Source organism: Scomber scombrus, chromosome 2 (genome assembly GCF_963691925.1).
Source record: "Scomber scombrus chromosome 2, fScoSco1.1, whole genome shotgun sequence".
Classification (NCBI taxonomy): domain Eukaryota; kingdom Metazoa; phylum Chordata; class Actinopteri; order Scombriformes; family Scombridae; genus Scomber; species Scomber scombrus.
The window spans coordinates 26,777,946-26,801,449 of NC_084971.1; the positions used below are offsets into that span (position 1 = coordinate 26,777,946).

Consider the following 23,504-nt stretch of genomic DNA (forward strand, 5'->3'; position numbering starts at 1 on the left):
TCCTACCAACAGGGTTTCATCAGGTGTTCAACTGACTCAGGTTGGTGTGAACTGCAGGCCACTTGCAAAAGATCTGTATCACTTAGTGGTAGTAGCTTTATTGTCACTATATTGAGGGTCAGACTACATTATAACAAAATGTACATAGGGCTCAACAATTTAAGTACTGTTTTGTTTTCCTCATGTGGATAATTTGTTTAATTCAAAAAATGTTCCAATGTGTTGAGCTACTCTATCTGGAAACTACATAAACACCCTCTGTGTTTCTGTTTTGGAAACAGTGCAGCTCACAGCAGATAACAGGATGTTTTATCCATCTCAGATATTTCTTGTTAGATTAAGAACAGAAAAAGAGACATAATAATCTCATGTCACTTCCCTATAATTTGGCTGTTTAACCTAAAATGTCTAATTTGCTGGGGGGGGGGGGGTCTCTGGGGATTCAGCCTTGGTATTATTAGCACAGGCACCGACACCCCCCCTGCGGCCATTTCAATATAAAATAGTTTTCCCTTTGGAGTGCGTCCTCATTTGCGTGTTTCCTTCCTCAGCTCAGCTCTGTGTGCTGGATTTCCATACAGGTGCGTCCTCGGCTCCAGCCCTCGTTTGACAGTCAAACCAGGCGGTGGGCTGCTTTTCTCCGCCCTGTGCATCCTGCATCCAGTCTCTATCACAGAGGCGCACTGTGGTGAAGTTAGTTTCAGGTTGGAAATATTGACAACAAAACATTGAGGTGTGTCTGTTTGGTCTCCACATAGAAGAAACAAATTGTGCATTGATTTGGGGTCTCTAGGTCCCATTCATTATATGGAAACTATTGAAGAAGAAAAAAACTTTTTCCCCAAAGGAAACTACTGGATTTTCTTTTAAATTTAATATAAAATAGAAGATGCAGGAAAACCCATTAGGTGTGTCTGATTAGTGCCACATAGCAGAACCATTGTGCGTTGATTTGGGAACTATTGAAGAAAAAACTAATTTTACATTAATTGGCACTTCTCTTGATCTTACTTTTGTGCGTATGTATTACTGTTGTGTGTAAGGAGAGCAGCAAAGTAAGAATTTCATTGCATTGTCTAAACCTCCATTTTTCTTTTACCATGTATATTACAATACATTTCTTTATCTCTTATCACAATAAAACTAGTGGATTTCTTTTAAAATTAATATAAAATAGAATATGAAGGAAAACCCATTAGGTGTGTCTGATTAGTGCCACATAGCAGAACCATTGTGCATTAGATTTGCACTGAGTAAATTAATGCAAGGTAGAAACCACTGTTGAACCCAATATCTGTCGGCTATCCAACCTGAAACTAACTTCACCACGATCAGGGGAGTGCCTTGCACCGAGCACACACACACACACACACACACACACACAGCCTCCTCCTCCTCCTCCCTCTCGTCTATCTGTAGCCGGACTCCTCTCTCTCTCCACCAGAGAAACTCCAGCGCTCACTCCCGCTGCTCCAAGCCCCGTCTGCATCCCACATCAGCCGGCTGCACACAAAATCGACCCCCGGTCCCTTTTTCGGTAGGCCTGGTTACGGTAAGAGCTGTTGTTTCTCATGCACAAACAATCTCGATAAATCTGCTTGTTAACCGGATGTTTTGACGCACAGTAAATCCGTCGATATGTGTGATTTCTATCCTGCCGAGATCGCTTAAATTGATATGAAGAGTTGCGACTTTAATCGGCTGTAAATGACAAAAGAAAGATGTGTGATTGCTCATTGATGGAGACATGCAAGCTCAGGGTTGATGTCACCGCAACACATTTGGATATTGTAATTAAATGATGAAGTAATGAAGGCCCCCCTGTTTTTTCCTCCTCCTCCTCCTCCTCCTCCACGGAACAGCTGGCTGTGAGGAGCACACAGCCGGATGGATGCTGGTGGAGCAAAACAGGAGGCACCGGACAGCCGACCTACTTAGATCCATTTAGAAAGATGAGGAGGATGAGAGAGGAGGAGGAAGAGGAGGAGGGAGAGACAGTTTCCAATAGAGAGGACTGAAGTGATCCATGGTTAGCTTGAACTCTCTTGTGGGCCCTCTCTCTCTCTCTCTCTCTCTCTCTCTCTCTCTCTTCCTGCTGTAATGTGGCCTGTGGCAGGGTGGGGCACAATTTACAATAAGCAGTAATATAAAAAAGGCATGAGCAGCAGCCTATCATGGCCTACCCTGTAAGATTACTTCATGGTTGTTGTTAACCCCCACCCCCCCAAAAAAACAAAACAAAGTGCATTTCCTCATCTGACAAATACCTCGAAACTGCACATAACTTGATACTTGATCTGAAAGCTGCAGTAACCTGAGAGCACTGTTTTTAAGAAGCAGAGATGTAAAGAGACAAAGTGCATTTCCTCAAATGATGTTTTTAAAAGGACATTTCTGAGGCATTTCTGGCTCTACTTGAGCATAACTTCATGTAATTTATCTGATAGATTAAGATTAATTAAGTGTATATTTTATGTGTATATTCTACATAAGAAACATGTTATAAGCTCTTAAATATGATTCATTGCTATGGATAAAGCAGAAAAAGACATTACGCTCCAGTACATAAGGCCTTTTCCTGATTTATACTTAGCTTATGTGTGTTTTTTTTAATTACTTATATGATAAAGCTGATATTCTATATGTTTCTCACTGTCGACAATGCCAACACAAAAAGACCAAACATGTGGATTGATACGAAGCATTTTGGCACGTTAGTTTGTATAGAAACGGCTCCAAAGATCAGAAAATTGATACAACAAGTATTACCTGTCTAGCCAAAGCCTGATGACATGTGTCGTTCACTACAGCGAGCACACAGGCACTTTAATTTTGAGTCCCTGCTGCCAGAAACACTCACTACTAGAGCACAAAATGTGTATTAATCTGCTGCTTAAAATAGTCCCAAACACATGCTCTATTTACTCCTGTCTGAGTCATGTTTATTTGAAAAAAAACAACAGTGCACAGCTGTGTTAGGAAATCACTTCTTTTTATTTAATAACTACATATTTATGAGCTGTTTTTAAAAGATTTACATGTTACAGACAGAGTAGGGGAGAGATGGGCTAACACACTGTTGTTTTTGTTTTTTTAATGGGCCAAAAAAGCTAAATATAAAATAATATTGATATTAATTAAATACAATTTTGTGCAGGATTGGCACATTTTTGTATCATGTAATTGCTGCTTTTACTTAAGTATTCGAAAACTTCTTCCATCACTGTTAACAACTATTTAATAACTAGTAGTTTTAGGAAAAAGTCACTGTTAAGAGTTTCAGTTTTCACTCATTTTAGAGTAGAAACCTTTATTTAAAAAGTTGATCACATATGCTCTCAGTCGAGGGGGTCAGTGTGGCGTTCGGACAGTAACCATAATCATATGCTCCTCTGCAAGTGGTGATCATCTGTTCTTTATAAGAGTTTTTTAAAGATACTTTCATAAATCAAACTGAGCAGTGGGAGGGCGAGGACTCCCACAAGAGGTCCTAAGATATTTCTGAGGGGTTGTGAGATAATTTTGGGACAGAAACATTTTTCTGCTTTTTTTTAGATTTATTTTCAGACTTTCATCTAACCTGTTTTTTTTTCTCTTGAGGATTATTTGGTGATTTTGCTTCTCTAGGACTGAAAGCATTATTCACTCTGTGGTTGCAAATGTCGACTGGTTGTGACCACTTCAACCAGTGATGTGAGGCCGCAAGTAGACATGGCTCAGTTTTAATCAGTCACAAGCAAAGAAAAAAAGAAAAACCACAGAAAAAGAAAGACCCATGCATAACTGCAGTTTATTCTTGTCTTTCTAAAAGGAAATCTACTCAAGTGAGGGTAAATTACTAGCTGCCATCTATATATTTCCACAATATTACCGCAGCTGCACTTCATGGCAGAACTGGCTCAGTTACGACATTTGATTCAGTTTGATTTGTATGCGGATCAAATGACAGAAACTAAAGATAAAAATGGGAATTTTCCATCAAAAAAGCACATTTCTGTCTTGTGCAACTATAATGTTTGTTTGAACATCGAGTTTTCCTTTTATTATCTTGTGGTTCACTCAAAATTAAGCGCAAAGAGCTTCATTACAGGAGATAAATATTGCACTGCGTATCTGTATCTGTGTCTGTGTATGATATGAAAAAGTAGGCTGGTCCTCACTATGGCAGCTTCAAAAAGAGAACTACACATTTTATTTATGAAAATGTTCCACAACAGCTGCGAAAAACACTTCTCTTCAAATTTAAACCATTTCTCTGTGAAGCTCTTTGAACTGCACTAACCTGTGTGAAAGGTGCTGAACAAATAGTCTCACGAAACCAGATCTCAGGACTATTTAAAGGATGAGGCTGAAATTTTCTTCATTTTTCTTATTGTTAACAAATCTCATGTGCAGAGTCAAACTAGCAATTAACTCATCCTACTTAATTATTGTGTCTGTATTCACAGACTTTGTACTAATTGTAAATTTCTCAAAGTAGTGACCGCTGCCTTACATCAAAACACTGTTATTACTCTTTGGAGACATTTCTAAACAAACTCACGTGTCCAAACTCTTGGTGGTGAGGGAGCATGTCACCTGATTAAACGCTGTGGCTCATGTAACAGTTTTTAATATGATATATCAGGCTTTGGATACACACAATACTTACAATTAATAGGATGAGTTCATTATGGGGTTGACTCTACACATCAGATTTGATGACGATAAGAAAAGTATAGAAAATCGCGGCCTCATCCTTTAACTCCAGTTACCCTTCAGGCAAATACTTAACTTGGGATGACTGCCCTCCATGACTTTGCAACTTATAATTCATGTCTCTTTTTCATGTGAAGCTATTGGATTGGTGCTTGTAATTTCAGTTTTTTAAATCCATGTACTCACTATATGTTTTTTCTCTCTGGTCTGTGTGTTGTGTGAGCAGCAGAAGCATCATGGAGGAGTTAGACGTCCCACAGATGAGGAGAGAAGTGGAGAGCCTTCAGTATCAGTTGGCAATCAACAGAGAGAAATCCTCCATCACTGTTACTGAGTGAGTGTCCACTGTATGCACACACACACACACACACACACACACACACACACACACACACACACACACACACACACACACACACACACACACACACACACACACACACACACACACACACACACACACACACACACACACACACACACACACTCTCTTGCTCTCTCTTTAAGTACTGAGTGTCAGATTTGTGCTCACAGTGTGTGTTTTTCTACAGGCTGGTGAAGTGGATCGAAGGATGTGTTTGTGATGATCCATTCCTGAACCCTGAGCTGATGAGAGCCAACCCCTGGGTGGAGAAGGGAAAGTGTGTGATCCTCTAATGATCACACACATACACATACACACACACACACACATACACACATACACACAAACAATCACAGACGCATCGAAAAATAAAGAATCATGCACTCCCACACAGTCACGCTGCACTAACTCTCTCTCTCGCACACACACACACACACATTATTGCTACTATTATGTTTATTTATTTGGAGACTCCTGAATGCTCTCAATTTATGTGAAGACTACTGTGTGTGTGTGAGTGTACAGCACTGAGTAGCTTTCTAGAGGTTTGTTTTGACGGACTGCTGAGAAATGTTTAACAACACCTTTTTATTGGCTCTTTACACTGTCAATCAAAAAATAAAGACTGTTTTGAATTCATCATGTGTACGACGCTTTGATTGAGACAACACAGGAAAATCAAATACAGGTCAGAATAAGGCAGTGTATATATATATGTGTGTATATACAGAGTGTGTTTGTGTGTGTGTGTTACAGTAGTTCTCTGATGTACACATTTCGTCTGACAGCATTGGACATGCCCTCGTTGAACCGGAACCACACGTCACTGTTGCCCACTGCTTTTCCCATCGCAAGAACCGGACACTTCTCACCTAGAGACAGAGAACATGATATTTAAAGCTTGAAGTGACCTCATGACCAGTGCTAAAAGATTAATCTGTTAATTTATTAATTATTTGACTCAAAACTGATTAAAAACAAGCTAAATAATTGTTTAATCTACAGTCGCAACTAACAATTATCTTCAAAATCTCATAGAAAAACCGGCAAATATTCATATTTGAGAATATCAAGGAATTCCAAACATCTGGCATTGCCGATTAAAACATTAAATTGATTATAAAAATTGCTTTTGTTTTTCTGTCTGTTGTTGGACTCGATTAGTTGATTAATCATTTCAGCTCCAGTTTAATCATATAAAGTGAATTAATACATTTGGATTTGCAGCTTTTAGCTCTCTTGTCATTAGAAAAACTGAATTCTTTTAGTATCTTTAACTATTTTTCAGACGAAATAAGCAAATTCAAAACATCACTTTGGGCTCAGGGAACTAGCAATAAGTGATCATCTGTAATTATTGATATATTATTGGCTTAACAATTTATTAATAAAGTAATAATGAAAGTATGAAAATAATCATCAACTGGAGCCATTTTCATGACATGTTGGCCCAAATTATACTTTTAACATCTGCAAAGTCACAAGTGTGCAGGTAACTTAAATTTGATCATCTGTGTTAACGTCTGCAACGATGCAACTAAAAACTTTGAAATTCTTGAAAAATATTTTAGGACACCTCAACTCAGAAACAGAGAAACCATCAGATACCAAATGTTTCTGAAATTTAAAAAATCTCACAACAGGAAACGTATTGGTATCATCGTGGGATATCAGGTAACATGAGGTAAGGGACTGCCGATAGGACTTAAAGCTCAAACAATATAAGAAGAGGTTTAATGGCGGATATCCGATCTTTTTAATCAGATCGGTATCGGCACAAAACTGATTGTGCATCCTGAAGAAAAAAAATCACGCAGCTTACACGTGTGGAACATGTCTATGTTCGCACGCGTCCACCATGGTTCAGCAGCGTATCATGAATTTAAATCAGTGCATCTCAGAGAGTGATTCATGATTATTTCCACAGTTCCACTCAAAATGAGGTGCAGGTATTCAACGGGGGAGTCTAAACGAGGATTTAGGAGTTGTGGCCGTTTTTCTTTGGCAGTTAATGTTTGTGCTTTGACCTACAAACAACCACAGCTCTGAATTTCCAGCCTGATTAGCCTGTCGATAAACGTTCAGGTTGCAGAGCTTTCAGAGAGGTTGGAGGTTTTAATGGGTCCACGTGTAACTGCCACCACAAATGAGCCCTGAATATGGACCAACCTTACCATCTAAATAAAGATAATACAGCTGTTTGTTAACCATGTTTCAAATAGCAAAGTTATCATCTACCTGCACACCTGTGATTAGTGCTGAACAATTAATCAGAATATCACTGACATCACAATATGGCCAAGTTTAATATTCAAATCAAAGGAGCTGCAATTTTTTGATTAACGTAAACTATGTCACGACTTATGATTATAAATAAAGCATTGTGGTGCTGCAGCAATGCCTCGGCCTACAAATCATATTCTCCAGATGTAACCCTGACAAAAATCCCATATTCTTCATTTTCATAGGAATTTAAAAATGATCTAGGTAGGTTGGTACATTTCATTTACCTAAATAAAATGTGAGTAACACTATAATTTACAGGTCCCTTAATTTTATATTTAATTCCTGGAAATTTCCTAGAGTAATTTGCAGGTGTTTAACAGTTCATTTGTATATTCACAGTGCATTTGTATATTTCAGAGAAGGTGGTGCAATTTCGTACAAATTATAAGAAAACAGTTAGTAAGCTAGTTGGTAAGTGCCCACTTATTATATTTGGGTTCATACATAGTTGTTAATTTCTAAAAAATCTTAATAAATTAGACTCTATACAAAAATACTTTGTATGTCCAACGATACATCAGCATAAAAGGTTTTTATAAAACTAGCTGCTGTGTAATTGTTAACTCTTTGGACATTTCTCTGATTATTTTAGTATTATTTCTTATAATTTCTATCAAATTTCACTACCTTCTCTGTAAAATGTCCTAAAAATTGTTAAATTCTCGTTACTTACTTCAGGAAATTTTTATAAAACACATAATAAAAGTTGTAGATCAGACCGTGTTGCGTCTTTTCATGATGCTGATAGAAATATAGTATTACTGATGTTAGGGGGGAAAATTCAGGTGTCTGTGTGGTTGACAGTTAGATCTCGTGCTTGCGGTCTGCCGTTGTGCCTCAGTGGCTAAATTAGGACTGTTACGTAACACACATCAGTTATCACCTCTCGTGTGTTTGGACCTGAAGTGCCTCGAGGCATTCTCCCTAAACGGCCTCCTCTCTCAAGGGGTTTGAACAAATGGAGGCCCGCTGATGTCATTTAGTCTCTACGGTACCTGAGTCTGAGGACTGGGCTCTCAGAGGTTTGGGGGCAACAACTCGACCGAAGAAATCCACCTCCGGCTGCAGGACAGAAACACACAGAGAGTGACGGGGAGGCAGAAGTCAATCAGGACATTTCTAAAACACTGAAACACTGTCCTCAATAACAAGGTCGATATCAGTGAACAATCACATGAAAACACACACACACACACCATCTTTCATTAGCCTGATTTCCCAGTTTCACCATTAGAGACTGTAACCCAGTGGCTTCTCATTGTCCTCATTTCTGCCCTCTGGAGGCTCAAACTCTTCATCACTCTATAACTGGACTATTGTAGCGCTCCAACACTTCCTCACAGAGACGCTCTGATGCTCACTGTCGCTCCTCTCTGGCTCCATCTATAGGCAGTAACTGAAACATACAACTGTGAAGCCGCAAACTAGTAGTAAGAGGGAGCTGTTGATACTTCTCCAGTTAACTAAGCAATCAATTAACCGAGGATCTGAAAACAAAAGGCATCTTTGTCAATTATCTAATGAGAGTTAGGGACATAAATGGGCAGCTTCTAAAGACTTTTAGTAACCTTTAAAGGGGCAGCAACACTTTTTCCTCAAGTTTATCAAGACATTGTGAGCAAAAGGGCACACCTTGGCTACAGGTTTGACCTAACAAGCTACACACAGTGGACTGCTGCTCATCTTCTCGTGTGGTCTTTCCAAATGTTTTTAAATCCCCTTTATAGGGATTATGTTGTCATGACGGCCCTTTTTTTTTCGTATTCTCCTGTTTTTATCAGTCTTACTCTATTTAGCTTAATTTTATTTCCAATTTAACACTTTCAATTGTATTTTAATGTCTTTTTATTTTGCCATATGTTGCTTTTATATCCTGCATTTTATGTTTTATGTAAATCACTTATAATTGCCTTGTTGTTGAAATGTGAAATACAAGAGACATCAATACAGGCCTTCACATAACAGAGGGAATCAGCAGTATAAGGCTATGTTGTTTTGTGGAATGGCAGGTTTAACACTGCACTTGAAATAAACAATGAATAGTGTTTTCGTTTTGTTCAATGTTAAAATGAGCTCATGTTGGTCATCTGGAGCTGTGCTGAGGGTGTTGGGATAAAAAAGCATTCATTGAGCTCTCTTTACAGTGACACCACTCACCATTGTTGCTGTGTATCTGCTGGAAAGCATGGTGTTAATATTAAAACCTGCATGTTCAAGCTGCTATGTCACTGACATTAGCTGTGGCATACCATTTTTTCAGTATGCGTTTTCAGTTTTTGTCTTTTATTTCTTCTGTTTCGATGGTTGAGAATGTGAAGTAAAATGTGATACATGTAAATATCACCTTGATTTTATTAATTAGGGGAGACATTATTGAAAATGTACAATAAAAAGATCAAAATTAACAAATCTTTTGGCACCTTGTGGCTCATTCTTCTGGCGCCACAGAGGGCCATGACAGTCACTTTGGAAACAAGTGAAATAATAATAATGGTTTTTACTGTGTTTACTGTACAGGCCGTGCTTAAACCCATTCTATAAATACATCTGAAGGGAGGAGTTATCTCTCACATTCACATTGGTCAGATGTGATAAACACTTCTTCACACAGCTGCATAACGGAGATTCAGTTCCTCATATGAGAACAAACAAAACGTGAAAACAAACCACATTTTCAGTCAAGCCTTGTTTTTTTCTCCACTGGCATCTCCGGGGAATCAATGCAAGCTGATGTAATGCCAAAAATAAACGTGCATGTGTCTCACCCTGGTCTCCACTGTGGTCTGTTTGACTATGTTCTCCAGCCTCTGCTGATGGTTCCTGGTTGTTGTAGGCCTGACGTCTTTTTTTTCTTCCCGTTTCTGCATTACACACACGCACAGTAGATTATAAACACATTAGATTATTAACACGTGGTGACCTGATTGTCCACAGGCTGCATATAATCAACCCACATTGTGCCTAGTGAATCATGCTGTGTGAGAAGAGGCTCACCGCTACAGGATTTCGTTGCAGCATTAACTGCTCGGCTCTCCTCATCTTCTCTTGCTCCATCTCTCTGCTGATGGTTTGTTTGGCCTGATACGTCAGCTGGCGGCGGGGAGGAAGGCCTGGAAACCTCACCACCTCCTCAATACGCCTGTAAAAACACACACAAACACAATGAGTATGCACACAGCAGGAGCACTCGGTTTATACAACATAACACATTCATAACATAATGCAGCTGACAGAGGTGAAGCTTGTTAAATCAAGTAAATAACAAAAAGCTTCCACTTTGGGTGCCATAAACGATGTTTTCAAAAATAAAACCCAGAATCTGTCACTCTAAAACCATAATCCTCTTAATGCTGATCTCCATCTCTCTCACACACACACACACACACACACACACACACACACACACACACACACACACACACACACACACACACACACACACACACACACACACACACACACACACACACACACACACACACACACACACACACACACACACACACACACACACACACACAGCCAGTAAATACTCTCACTCCATGCCTGATGCCGCCTATAAATATAACCAAACTAAGACATAACACTCTGAGCTATTTATTGCAAGTTATTGCTAAATATCAGAGGTCTTATCAGAATTTGGCAAACTTAAATGAACAATCCACTTAGATGACTCAGTTCCACCTAAAATACGTTGAATAAAACACACTGCAACTCATTAGGGCTGCAAATAAGGACTTCTTTCATTGCAGATTATTTTCTCAATGAATCGTTTGATCTATAAAATGCTAGAAAACAGGTTCCTAAAGCCCAAATTGGCGTGTTTGTTAGAGAAACACTCCAAAATCTAAAGACATTAAATTTGCTTTCACAAAGGGCTTAGAATAGTATCAAATCCACACAAATGACTGGCTGGAACTGGGGCACATTTGGCATTTTTGCGTTAAAAATGATTCATTCATTAATGAGTAATATAAAATATAGCTCATACTAAGGAGTTTAAATCCTTAAATGTTATCTGTTTAGTTATGAGCGCTGAAGTCACAGATGGATGAATTATGTGATATTTAAATCAATCTTTATAATCCCAAACTTCAGTAATTCAGGTTACATTTATTTAACGTTACGTTAATTACATTTATTTCTGTCTTAATGTTTGATAAGCGGTTAGTACACTGTAGATAAAGTTCAACATGAAAACACAGAACAGTGTTTTAAAGTTTAAAATGTCTTTCTCTCCATCTTTCCTGCTCTTAACTCTGTAAAGCAGGTTAATAATGAATAATTCTGCCACAGTTGACCAATCAATAGTTTCCAAAAAAAACAGAGCAGCCCAATCAAAGAGTGCTGCAAGGAGTGGGTGTATCCGCTGTCTGTGATGTTAACGTTTATACCCTCAGGTGTGTCTTAAGTCTTCAGCGCAGAGTATCAAACAGACGTGTTGTGGTGTGCTAAAGAGGGCAAGTACAGGAAAGTGTAGACCAGCAAAAGCACCAGTAGAGCCAAAACTAGAGGCAGACACCAGTCGTTGGTGACAAGCACCTCACTGCAGCGAGCCTGCAGGAAGGAGCCACGCTGCTCCTCGGTAGCAGCTGGCATGGCTTAGATGTTCAGGTAATTATCCCATTCTATCAACACCAGTGTCCTCAGTAGATCAATTAATTAAAGTCCAAGATAAATGAAGGTCTTCCGAGTTAAATTGTAGTCCAAGCTTGAGCCACAATATGCTCAATTCTGCTGGTTTCTTTCCTTTTCAGTCTTTTCTTTCAACATTTTTCTGTATTTTCACTTCATCCTCCTTATTTCAGTCCTGTAATGATTCCAACCTCATTCTATGCCTGCTTTCATCTTTTCCTCCATCCACCTGTACCTCAATGGCGAGGCTTTGTAGTTTGCTCCAACACCACCATCAAACACGCACAAACAAACACACACGCACACACCAGGAGTTAAGGGGATTACTCTGTAAACCCGGCATGCAGAGAACCACAGTGTGTTCCTGGAAGCCCAGAAGAGTGTGAGTGTGAGTGTGTGTGTGTGTGCGTGTGCGTGTGTGTGTGTATACTCACGGCTCCAGGACATATGTGTACTGTCCCTCAGGCGTGCGGTCCTGTCTGTACGAGAGGTTGTAGGCCAACATGGTGTCAATCAGCTCGTGCATCTGCTCTTTCTCTCTGCTGCTGAACAGCTGTGGATTCACCTGGAAGGTAAACACAGGATTTAAGATTTCCTATAGTTACACAACTTCTTTTTTTTCTATTACTACCATTTTTTTAATACTTTGATATTATATACGATACCTGTCCAGTTTGTATACCCTCTCCCCATCTTAATAAATCTGTACCCAAGCAATTCATATTCACAAAAACAGAAGCACAAAATGCACATAATCCAACATCAATACACTGAGCTGGACTGTTTCCATAGCAACGAATACCAAAAACTGTCAAGTACTAATTCAATTTAACTTTCTTTTTTACACAAACCAACATAATTTGGTACATTTTGTAACACTGTTAGCAAAAGACTGAATGTATTAAACTGGAAACAGAAAAACCCACCAGCCCACTTTCTTTGGCTCAAAGATGTCATGAAGCATTTAGATTTATTTTTCTACAATTTTCACTGAGAGGGAAAGTTAATATGTTATATTTGATACGGCAACCTTTCATCGACTATTTTAATAAGATAACCTGTGATTGGTATCTGATAACACAATACTGTTTACTGTGACATCCTTGTTTTTTGTCTTGTTTGTGTGTTTGTTTGTTTTTTTTTGGGGGGGGGGGGTCCTTTGCAGTAATAAATGTGCAACATATGCTTACATTTACACATGTACCAAACTTAGTGACTCTGGGATGTTATCCGAAATTTTGAGCTTGTTGGAAAAATATACATAGAGCAACAGCATAATATAAAATAAACATTACAATGTGATCATGACTGAATATAACTGGTAGTAATATACAGTACACAGCTGCCTTAAGTTATGTAGGCTTAATGTGTCACTGATCACCGAACACGTTCAATACTGAATAAGTCAGAGAAAACTCAGACTTCACACAGCCAGCGGACCAGCATTTGCTCCCACAATCTGCTCTGTTTTATGGGTCTACCCTCAAAAGATTTGCACTGATCTGCAGCTGAGAGCAACACACAGCCGGCTGTATGTCACGGTCAGCTGCAGCATCATACAGCAGCTGAAATGATCAGTGAGTCTCCAAATTGAGAAAAGGGCTGTGCACATTTACGCACACGTTGCAACAGCGATAACTTCATTAACACTGGATCGATCAGGATCTGACGGCAACTAATGTTCCGTTTTCTGCTGCACGTCTATACAGACTCAGGTTTACAATAAAGCAGAACTTATGGATGAATCATGAGCTCCATCAAAGCTTTCAGGACATTTTTAATTTTAAGTAGCTGAAATTATTTTATGTAGCCCAGTGTCTTGTATCATTAACTATCATCAGAGAGAGAAAAGCGCACAGTTAACACCAACTCTCTGAACACACTTCTATCTCCACCCTAACTGCGTGTGGGAATTTGCGCTGATCTTTCTCAATAAGATGGTTTTTGCAACGAGTCTTATTTGCATAGAAAGTGGCTAATTTTACACTGAATTTATGCCTTATAGCTTTATTATTGCATATTGGTATTGCAGTAATCCTAAAGTAAAGGAAAGTAATCTGGTTACATTACTTTAATAATTTGGTACTTGGATTATGTTACTGACTAAATTTTTTAACAGGTAACTGTATCAAAATACTTTTTTACTCCCAACCCTGGTCTTCATCATATAAAGTCCTTAATTTCACTCTGGATTTTACATAAGTCTTCTTCACATATTTGTGTGACAATATGAATGTATAATACAAATAAGATTTCAAGTATCAACATGAATTATTGTTAATCACTGTTCAAAACAATTATTATTCCTTTTCAAAAATGTTTTGGCTGTTTGTGAATGGTGCTTACATTTTTTATATTTCTAATGTTTCGATCACTCAAAGTGCAGTTACATAATCTGTAACATTCATCCATTCACAAAAGCCAAATTGTACCCAAGGGCGCGCCAGGTGGAATTTGGCGTGCCGTTGGGTGCAATTTGGGGCAGGGAGTTCGAATTTGTGTATCTTGCCCAAGGACACATTGACATGCGGTGTACAGATACTTGTCATCGGTCTGTTGAGAAGAGGAACTACACTGAAATGTATTTATTTATGTTTATAATGTTAAATCTGATGTCCAAGTTTTGATTTAGTACACACCCCAGTTGTAAGGCATGCTGGGAGGTTGCGTGACGACAGCATATCTACAAACGCGTATTGGCTGATTAGATCAGCTTGTAATTAATTCCTTTAGTGCGTTCTACAGTCTGTGGCTCTAAACTGCCATATACATTCACATACGACCAGGGGCGGGGTAGCTTTTGGGGCTGCAGTTTTCTCAAAAGCCCTGAATCTAATATTGTAAAAAAAAAGCCTTTGCCCCTGCACACTTTTCCCCCTCACATCTCTCATGTCTGACCCTGCCCTGTGCACTTGAACACATCATGCTCACTACGTGCCTGTACCTGCAGAGTGAGACAGAGTGAGGAGGGCAGGACCTCACCTTCGTCGGACCACAGCGACGTCTAATGGACATTTATTTTAGTGTGCGTCTATAAAGATGTGAGTTACAGATTCCTTTAAGTTTGTTATGCTCTGTTAAAGTGTATATTTCGCCATGAGTGTAGCTGAAAGAGTTACTTGGTGTTTCTACCGTCTGATACATGCTATGATTAAGAGCTACCTGCCAGATTGTAAAGTCTGTAGAAGTCTATGAGTGTTATGTTGTGTGTCATGCTTCTGTTCAGTTAATTTGCTATTTTTCTGTTGCTTAAACAAATGTACACCGCATGATTGATAATTAATGTCATTTATATGCTGTGCAGTTTAAGCATTTATTCAGTGTTTTTACATTACATTTAGCCCTTTTTAAAAACTTTATATTGTATTTCATGCCAACAATTCTCTATGGCTGCAAATAATCACACATAATTTTTTCTTTCATCATTTAATTTAAGGATAGCATAGATTTGGAAACTATATTTTTGCAGGACACTGATACTGTGTTTGCAACTTGTCACAACTCTGTGAGTGTTTCGGTGCGAGTGTGTCATCTCAGAGCCGGTCTTTAGATGTTCCGTTGGTCTTTCAGACACCCTAGTTTTTTTCCTGCCTCGGCACCTGACGTAGACGTGTAGCAATGTAAATAAATGTGTTTGGCTTTAGAAATGTATACATACAGGCCGTAGTTTAGGACAGATGATGTCGAGGAGCAGTGTGAGAGTATCAAGGGTCAACTTGAGCTGGCTTATCCTGGCTCTGATGGACGGTGGGATGTCCGCCAACATTGAGATCAAAGCGTTTCTGCTGCTGAGGAGACGAGAGGAGGCCTGGAGAGGACACAACAACGACTCAGTGATCAATATCTGGATTTATTACATCATCGACTATTGAAACATCCTGATTGTGATTAGTACCTCTTGCTGGCTGTGGGGATAACTGATGCGGGGCACGTGCGTGTGGGCAAAAAGGAAGTGGAATGTGACAGACAGGAAGGGCAGGTATCTCATCAGGGAGAAGTTTTGCCCGTGCATGATCACGTGGTTCAGCCTGTCGGAGAACCCTAGCCAATCCAGAGCATCACACGTAGTGTGCAGGTTGGGGTCTCTGACCCGCATTGACAGATAATTTTCATACAGACCCTGAAGAAAGAGAGGGACAGAAATATTTAACCCTACGTCAGATAACTATAGAATAGTATTATATTATTGCTTCGATAATATCTGAACTTTACTTTTTCTTTAGTGTTTTGATGAGTTTTTTAGTGCACTAATCTTAAAGCAAAATGCTGAGGCAAAGTGAAATATGACTATGACTTGAGACCTCGGAGGGGAGGAGGGTGTCCTGCGTTTATTACCTGAGAAACCTTTTCATACTCTCCACTCGATGAAGCCAGGTGTAGAATGTTCTGAAACCTCTGTGCTCCACCTCCCGAACCCGGTGTTTCGTTGAACCCGTCACCAATACGTTTCCTTTAAAAATTACATTTAAAAAATGGATGTTTAATCAGAATCTAGTTAAGAGGAAGTTAAAATTCGCCATATCTTGCCATCTAACCACAAAATACACATTTTCTGCCTTTCTATTGTGTTAAATGTTTTACTAGTTGTGGGGATCTTGCCTTCCCTTCCTTCATGCTTCAAGGTCAAGGTACAAAATAACAGTCATGCAGGTACAAATCTTTAAAAATGCAGTCAAAAATATATAAATACATACTTGTAGTTATAGTTAAGTAATTTCTTTTAACAGCTGGGCACTAGTTTTGGCAAACAGGAGTAACTAAATGGTGCATTTGTATGGAACTATTCAGATTTAAACTATATCAGACATGCTTTAGCAAGTATTTACAAGTCCAGAGAATTGTATATGCATGTTGATCACAATTAAGGAACATTTCACATTGTCCCATGTGTGTGGCTCAGTGATGTTTTTTTTAATAGCTTTGGCTAAAAGACAGTACTTGCCTTGAAAACGTAAAACAAGCTTTTTATGGGTTTTGGCTTTTCAAGAGATTTTTTAACAATAAGAAAAATGCAATATATCAAAAAATAATATAACTTCTCCAGCCTAAAATTAAAACCCCAAATGGAGGTGAAATACAAATGAAGTCGCTGCACTTTCAAACCATAAGAGTAGCACAGATGGATGATGTGAGCCTCTGCTTTCATTGTTTTTGACACTGTGGTACGACGATTCTGGCCTGCCTCAAACTGATATTGTGCAGTCTGACACAGATTGTTCACATTTTAAAGGCACCTTTACACAGGACATACGGTACCGTTTTGTGCGTGGTAACTGGAAGATCTCCTGCCACAGATGGAAGAAGCCTTTTTTCTGGTCCTTCTGTCCCACAGACACACACTGGATCGTCTTGGCGTTCAGCTGTTTGTGGCCGCGACTGTGGAGGAACTGCACCGAGAAGTACACACATTATGATATATAGTGCCACTGCTCATACAACAGAGTGACTTCATTAGTGATGCCACCCACCTGTAGTGTGTTGATGCATGACCTGATGTCGTTGTCCGTCTTCTCACACAGCGACATCAGAGTACCTGTGTCCACCTTCATGCCCTGCCGGAGAGACACCTGCACACAAACAAAAAACACACCGTAAATATGGATTATTGGTGTGTTTTCATATGCTTGTCTATTCCTCTATGTGTGAGTGTGAGAGTGTTGGTGGGAGTGGACCTCTGCCAGTCTCTGTGCCAGTCGGGAGGGCTGAGTCTGGGGGAAATTCAGGAGGAAGGCCTGCTGCCTCAGAGGTCTGAGAGCTGGAACATAACTAGAAGGAGAAAAGACCCAATCAGGGAGCCGCTGCAAATAAAACTCAAGATTTACATATTGAGTTTAAATGCCACAAAAGCGCCACAAAAATCTAGAATTTCCAGCTTTATGCTCCTATTAAACATAAGTCAGTCTTACAGGTCGTTACAGATGCAGATGATTGGTCGAAGCAGGAGGGACTCCTTCTTCTTTTTCTTCTTCCCAGACTCTGCGCCGGCCTCTCCGCTGTCTTTCTTGTTCAGAGTTGCCAGCAGGATGTTGATGGCAGCCTTCGGTGCACAGACGAAGGGAAAAAAATCAGTTATAATAAATATTTAAGTGTATTTCCACATCAATTATAGTTATTTTGCTGGTCTTTACTTAAACAGTTCAGGACATACCGTGGGTGCTCCATCGATCTCATCAATAATGAGGCAGTTAGGTCTCTCGTTGGCTCCTAAAACCGACTTCATCTGTGTTGCTGTGTCGATGCGTTTCTGGAAAACCTCGGCACTGCGGTCATCACTGCAAAACAGCAACGATAAGGTCACCACAGGAGGTTCACTTTGAAATAAAGTTATGGTATTCACTGCTATTTGTCTAACCTGGCATTAATTTCCACCACATTGTACCCAGCATGCTTGGCTATAATGTGAGCCAAGGTGGTTTTCCCCAAACCTGGAGGACCAGACAGCAATGCCACCTAAAAAAAACCCAAAATAAACAATCTCTTTTAAAACAACTAAAGGTGAATGAATTGAAATTGTATCATCATCAGTTTACAGGTGTGTTTACTTTGAATTTGGGTCGTTTGTATTGGTCCAGTTCAGCCTCCAGTATCTCTTCAGTCAGCTCAACCTTGGTCTTGAAGCGATTTGGATTCTGATTGGCTTGATTGGGTTTGGATGAGTTCTGGTTGGGGGCCTGTCTGTCGGATCGGACAGGGCGGGTCTTCCTCTCTTTTCCGAAAACAACAGTGTCCCACAGTTTGAGCCACTTGAGCAGACAGCGGTTGGTAAACTTCAAAGAAACGGTCACAAACAAGTTGCATCACTGTAGGAAACTAAATCACTTTTCACAAAAGACTTTTGGGTTTTATTTACATAGGGTATTTCTGTAGACACGGGTGTATCATTATACAGATATGTTAAACGTGACTTACATCATCACTGAGAAGCTCTGTGTAATGCCGCGGAGAAAATCTGTCCACCCAAAGTCGAGAGCTTCGCCCCTCTGAGTCTTCAGGATCGCCATCTTCTTCTTCTTCTCTGCTTTCAGTCTCAACTAAGACATCATTCACACTACTGGTATATGAACAAATAAAGAAAGACTATTAAGAACCAAATACTGCATGTAATCATATATTTAATGTGTCAGCATGTGCATGTATGTGAGAGAGAGACAGGTGGTAAGTTACCTGGTCAGCAGCTCTGTAAGACGCTGTGATTCCTCCACAACCTGCTGATGACGCTGCATGATTTTGGTGAGGAAGAAGAGAAATGTATCCAAATTCTCAACAGAATTCACTAAAACTTAATCTACTGAAGACATTTTTATATTTTAGGATTTCTAAAATACATCCTACTAGGGCTAAACAATTAACCAAGATTTTGTTGAAATCGTAATATGGCCTAGTGGAATTCTAAAATCACAGGAGGCCTCATTTTTAATAGCAAAATGTGTGTAAAAATACCATTTTAAATTAAGTACCTTCATACTACAGAGACGTCCTTGCCTACACATCATATTGTACAGACTTAAGAAAACATCTTTATTTGGTACAGATCCCCACAAAATAACCACCATAATCATTTTAATATGTTTTCAATGAAAATGAGAAGAATTATGTAAAAATAGTCAAAATAGTCACAATTAGATATCATTTCAAAATCGTTGAGCCCTACATCCTACATACACAAATGAAACACTAACTACTGAATATATATACACCTTACTGTTTGCTCTTTCGGAGCCTGTATTTCTATGTCAGAATCAGAATCTGTTTATTAGCAAGTATGCAAGCAAAATAGCATTTTAAAAAAATATATAAAATAAATAATTTTGATGTGTTTAGGAATAAAATCATCAAAATAAAAACATAAAAACATCAATTACTCATTATAAAATGATATTACTTAGATAACTGTATAAATCATTTTACATCAGACAATTTCCTTTTTTTATTGAAATCTGTAATCGGCTGTAATAATCTGTATTTGGCTCTGATAATGATAAAACCTTCAGCACACATGACCAGTCAGTATAAACACTGTATTAGATGCAGGCTACTTGGGAGATCATAACAAACCAACAGCTGCTCGGACACTCACCCTGTCCGCCTCTGCTTCTCTCAGCACACCTATTGGCACTGCGAGCAGTCCCAGACTACCCAGGGAGTTTGGCACCATTCTGGACTCCACAACCTGGAGACATTCAGGCAAAGACAGAATAACACATCGATACAAACTATATAAGCATCAGACACCACAGCGACTGTACAATGACAATAAATCAGAGTTTAAAGAGTTGATGTGACAGATGTATAGCTGCTGAGGAGTTTAACCTTTGCCCCTGTGTCTTCTTTCTGACGGAGGTAGACCCGTGACCCCGATGAGTCCGTCACACTGATGTAGTCTCCCTCTAAAGGGGGTCTCTTCAGCACATGCAGGGATACTGCCGCTGTGGGAGGTCGTCTGGGAGACTCTGGGATCGTATCAAAGCCGCTGATATCCAACACAGCCGGGGCAGACCTACGACACAAACATGTTCACAAGTTTTATTAAAGCGCATCTACAGCTGTAACTAACAATTATGTTTCTCTGGCTTGATATAAATGTTGGATAAGTAGTTTAAGCTATAAAATGTGAATCATAATAAATGTCCATCACAGCTACCAGGGAGTAAAGTTATGTTCTTAAATTGCGTTTTTGCACAACAGACAATTAAATTCCCCAACAGTTGTTTGAACAGAGTGCAATACTAAGGTAAAATGTTTTACAAACCCAATCACACACTAAAGCAAAGCATGTTGTGTAAAAATATTTAACTCTCAAAACCTCCACCACACTGTCACCAGTTTGTAACCAGCCCTCTTTCCTGTTCCTTTATAAGTTCTTACAGTCTTCCCTCTTCCCATCGTCCATCTTTCCTACCTGACGGTTTGAAGGTGGTCATACTGCTCTGGAGAGGACGGTGGCGTGATGTCTTCACCGTGTGATGGGGCTTCGCTGTCATGAATCTGTGATGAGTTGAAAAGCCGCTTGACTACCCCAACTTCCTGCTTCTGACGCTTCGCCTTTGGTGCTGTAAGAACCAGATGAGGTTTAAAGATCAAACTTCCAACAACAAATAAAAAGAAGAAGAACAAAACAGACATGAACTCACTGGTGGGCTGCTCAGACAGCAGGTGCTCGATGTCGGATATATCGTCTCCTGGACCCTGCTTCTGACGCTTTCCAGGTTTGGGAGATTCCGCTGAGACAAACATGCACAGACACACACTTAATATTACTGCTGAAAGCCATCAGGTGAATAATCAGTCAATAAAACACAAACCAGCAATTCACAGTCATTTAATAAAAGTTATTTATGAAGCAAATATTCTAATCAGTCTTTGTTCCAGCCTTTCCAATGTGAGGATTCACTGTTATATGACTGTAAATTAAATATTTTTCAGTTTTGAAAGCACAAAACAGTTCTTTTGAAGAAAATGTTTCACTATTTTGTGACTATCTGACTACTCGTCATCAAAATCAGTCACCAGGACAAAACAGGGTCAGTCACATGATGGTCGTAAATCTATTTCTCTTTTTGTAATATACTTGAGAGTTTGACCTCTTGAGGACTTTATTAAAATCAAAAAACCTAAGAAGGGAACAGCAACTTATGCAACTTGTGGTTAGGGGTCACGAAAAGGTTATAAAGGGTCACAAGCCAAAAATGATTTAAAAAATAATAAACATACCCTTTAGTTGCAGCCAAACACACAATTATACATTTGTTACATTACTGCTAATCAAGTATAATAAGTATGCCACATATATCTTACTAATAATGCTGCTAAAATGTCATAGACCTGGGCAATAGTGTTACACTTCTGAGTGTGTTTGAATGTTTATGATGAAGTTAGGTTGGGTTCACAAGTCAGAAAATGAATATAAGAGTCAGATCATAGGTCTCACTATGTCTGGTATTTGTGAATTATACATTAATATTAAGTGGCCGAATGTAACTAAGAACATTTATGCAATTACTATACTGAAATACAATTTTGAAGTACTTGTATTTTACTTTAGTATACACTTCCACTACCCTTATTTAACAGCTTTAGTTACTAATTATTTCACAATGTATAATATAATAATATATCAGTCAGGGGGGCCCAAACCTCTACTTTAACTACATCAAGCTCATAATACTTATGTACTTTTATTGCAATACTTTAACTACATCAAGCTAGCTCATAATACGTATGTACTTTTATTGCAATACTTTAACTACATCAAGCTAGCTCATAATACTTATGTACTTTTACTTAAGTAACATTAGGTTTTTTATGCAGGGCTTTTACTTGTAGTGGAGAATTTCTACCGAGTATTTCTTCCACCTCTGTTAAAGTTTCTACTTATTCTTATTAGCTGGTTTACATGCATGTTTTTGCTCACCCTCCATCTGAGCCATCACTTCCAGCTCGTCGGCGAACTGGTCCTCGAAGTCGTCCTGTATTTCGAACAGCTCATCGTATTCGTCCATTTTGGCTCCAACACAGTGTACACCAGAAACGCTGAGGTTATTGTACTACACTAAAATACACAAATGCCTTTTTAAAAAAAAAAAAAAATATCTATTTTGCGACTTCAGCAGCAGCTCCGACAGAGGAGCTTTCCCGGGATTTTTTTGTTGTGAACTATTACATCCGGGTGAGGCGAGTGCTCCCTGTTCTGATTGGCTGTTGAAACCTTTCTCACCGCGGAGCTTAATATTATGGATATTACGGTAAATGTCCTCCGTGTTCTGATTGGCTGTTGAAACTTTGCTCACCGTGGAGCTTATTATGATATTACGGTAAATGTCCTCCGTGTTCTGATTGGCTGTTGAAACTTTTCTTTACTTTTAGTGTGAAAATACAGTGAAATTTAGAAGACAATTTATTCAGATTATGGCTGTGTAGTTTAGTGATATTAATTGAAGAATACATTTAATTTGATTAAGAAACGTAATTTATCATTCTAGCTTGTTTGTTGCAAGGAATTAAGTATATTTTCTACTGAAACTGAATGGATTGCCAAATCTCAGAAAACTTTGTTGTCAATTTGTAGAGAAAAGAAATGAATTGGGCTCCAGTTTGTATGGTTATAAGTTCACTTTGACACCTAGGAAGCCCAAGTAGTATAGTTGTGAATCTAATATCATTGTAAAGGATATCAATAAATCAAAGTAGTAAAAGGTGATGCATGTAAACAAAATGTCCACTACAGAGGACATACGTCAATGGGCTTGGTCTCAGGAGGATATCTGACTCTTCTTTATCTTTCATCATCCTTGGATGCACTCAGTCTGCCTCAGGTGAGTCTCACCCTTTCTTCTTAATGTTTTAATTGGAATGTCTTTTATGCCTTTTTAGGTGTAGACTACTTGTAAATGTCAGGTAATGGCCTTTATATAAGCCAGTTAAACTGCAATTTCCTCAACTGTTCTTTGACATACCAGTAGTGTATTGTGGTGGAATTTTCTCTAAAACAAATGAAGTAACAACAAGATAACTGTCTTTCTGT

At 39.0% G+C, this 23,504-nt stretch overlaps 2 protein-coding genes across 2 annotated transcripts; one reads left to right on the forward strand and one right to left on the reverse strand.

Annotated features, from left to right (window-relative positions):
* The first annotated feature begins 1,388 nt into the window (after positions 1-1,388).
* Positions 1,389-5,668, forward strand: LOC133994976 (guanine nucleotide-binding protein G(I)/G(S)/G(O) subunit gamma-13-like). Its single transcript, XM_062434219.1, has 3 exons — positions 1,389-1,552; positions 4,925-5,032; positions 5,250-5,668. The coding sequence occupies exons 2-3, from the start codon at positions 4,935-4,937 to the stop codon at positions 5,353-5,355; spliced, it is 204 nt and encodes a 67-aa protein (XP_062290203.1). The 5' UTR covers positions 1,389-1,552; positions 4,925-4,934; the 3' UTR covers positions 5,356-5,668.
* Positions 5,669-5,802: 134 nt separating this feature from the next.
* On the reverse strand, positions 5,803-22,612 carry chtf18 (CTF18, chromosome transmission fidelity factor 18 homolog (S. cerevisiae)). The gene is made up of 22 exons (XM_062434243.1): positions 22,395-22,612; positions 21,115-21,204; positions 20,883-21,033; positions 20,294-20,480; positions 20,061-20,153; positions 19,148-19,200; positions 18,893-19,034; positions 18,526-18,750; positions 18,336-18,433; positions 18,132-18,255; positions 17,890-18,020; positions 17,656-17,749; positions 17,452-17,550; positions 17,240-17,370; positions 16,319-16,433; positions 15,879-16,103; positions 15,642-15,791; positions 12,418-12,548; positions 10,343-10,487; positions 10,114-10,209; positions 8,344-8,410; positions 5,803-5,934 (listed from the first exon to the last, which is right to left on the reverse strand). The coding sequence occupies exons 1-22, from the start codon at positions 22,480-22,482 to the stop codon at positions 5,813-5,815; spliced, it is 2,757 nt and encodes a 918-aa protein (XP_062290227.1). The 5' UTR covers positions 22,483-22,612; the 3' UTR covers positions 5,803-5,812.
* Between the last annotated feature and the right edge of the window lie 892 nt (positions 22,613-23,504).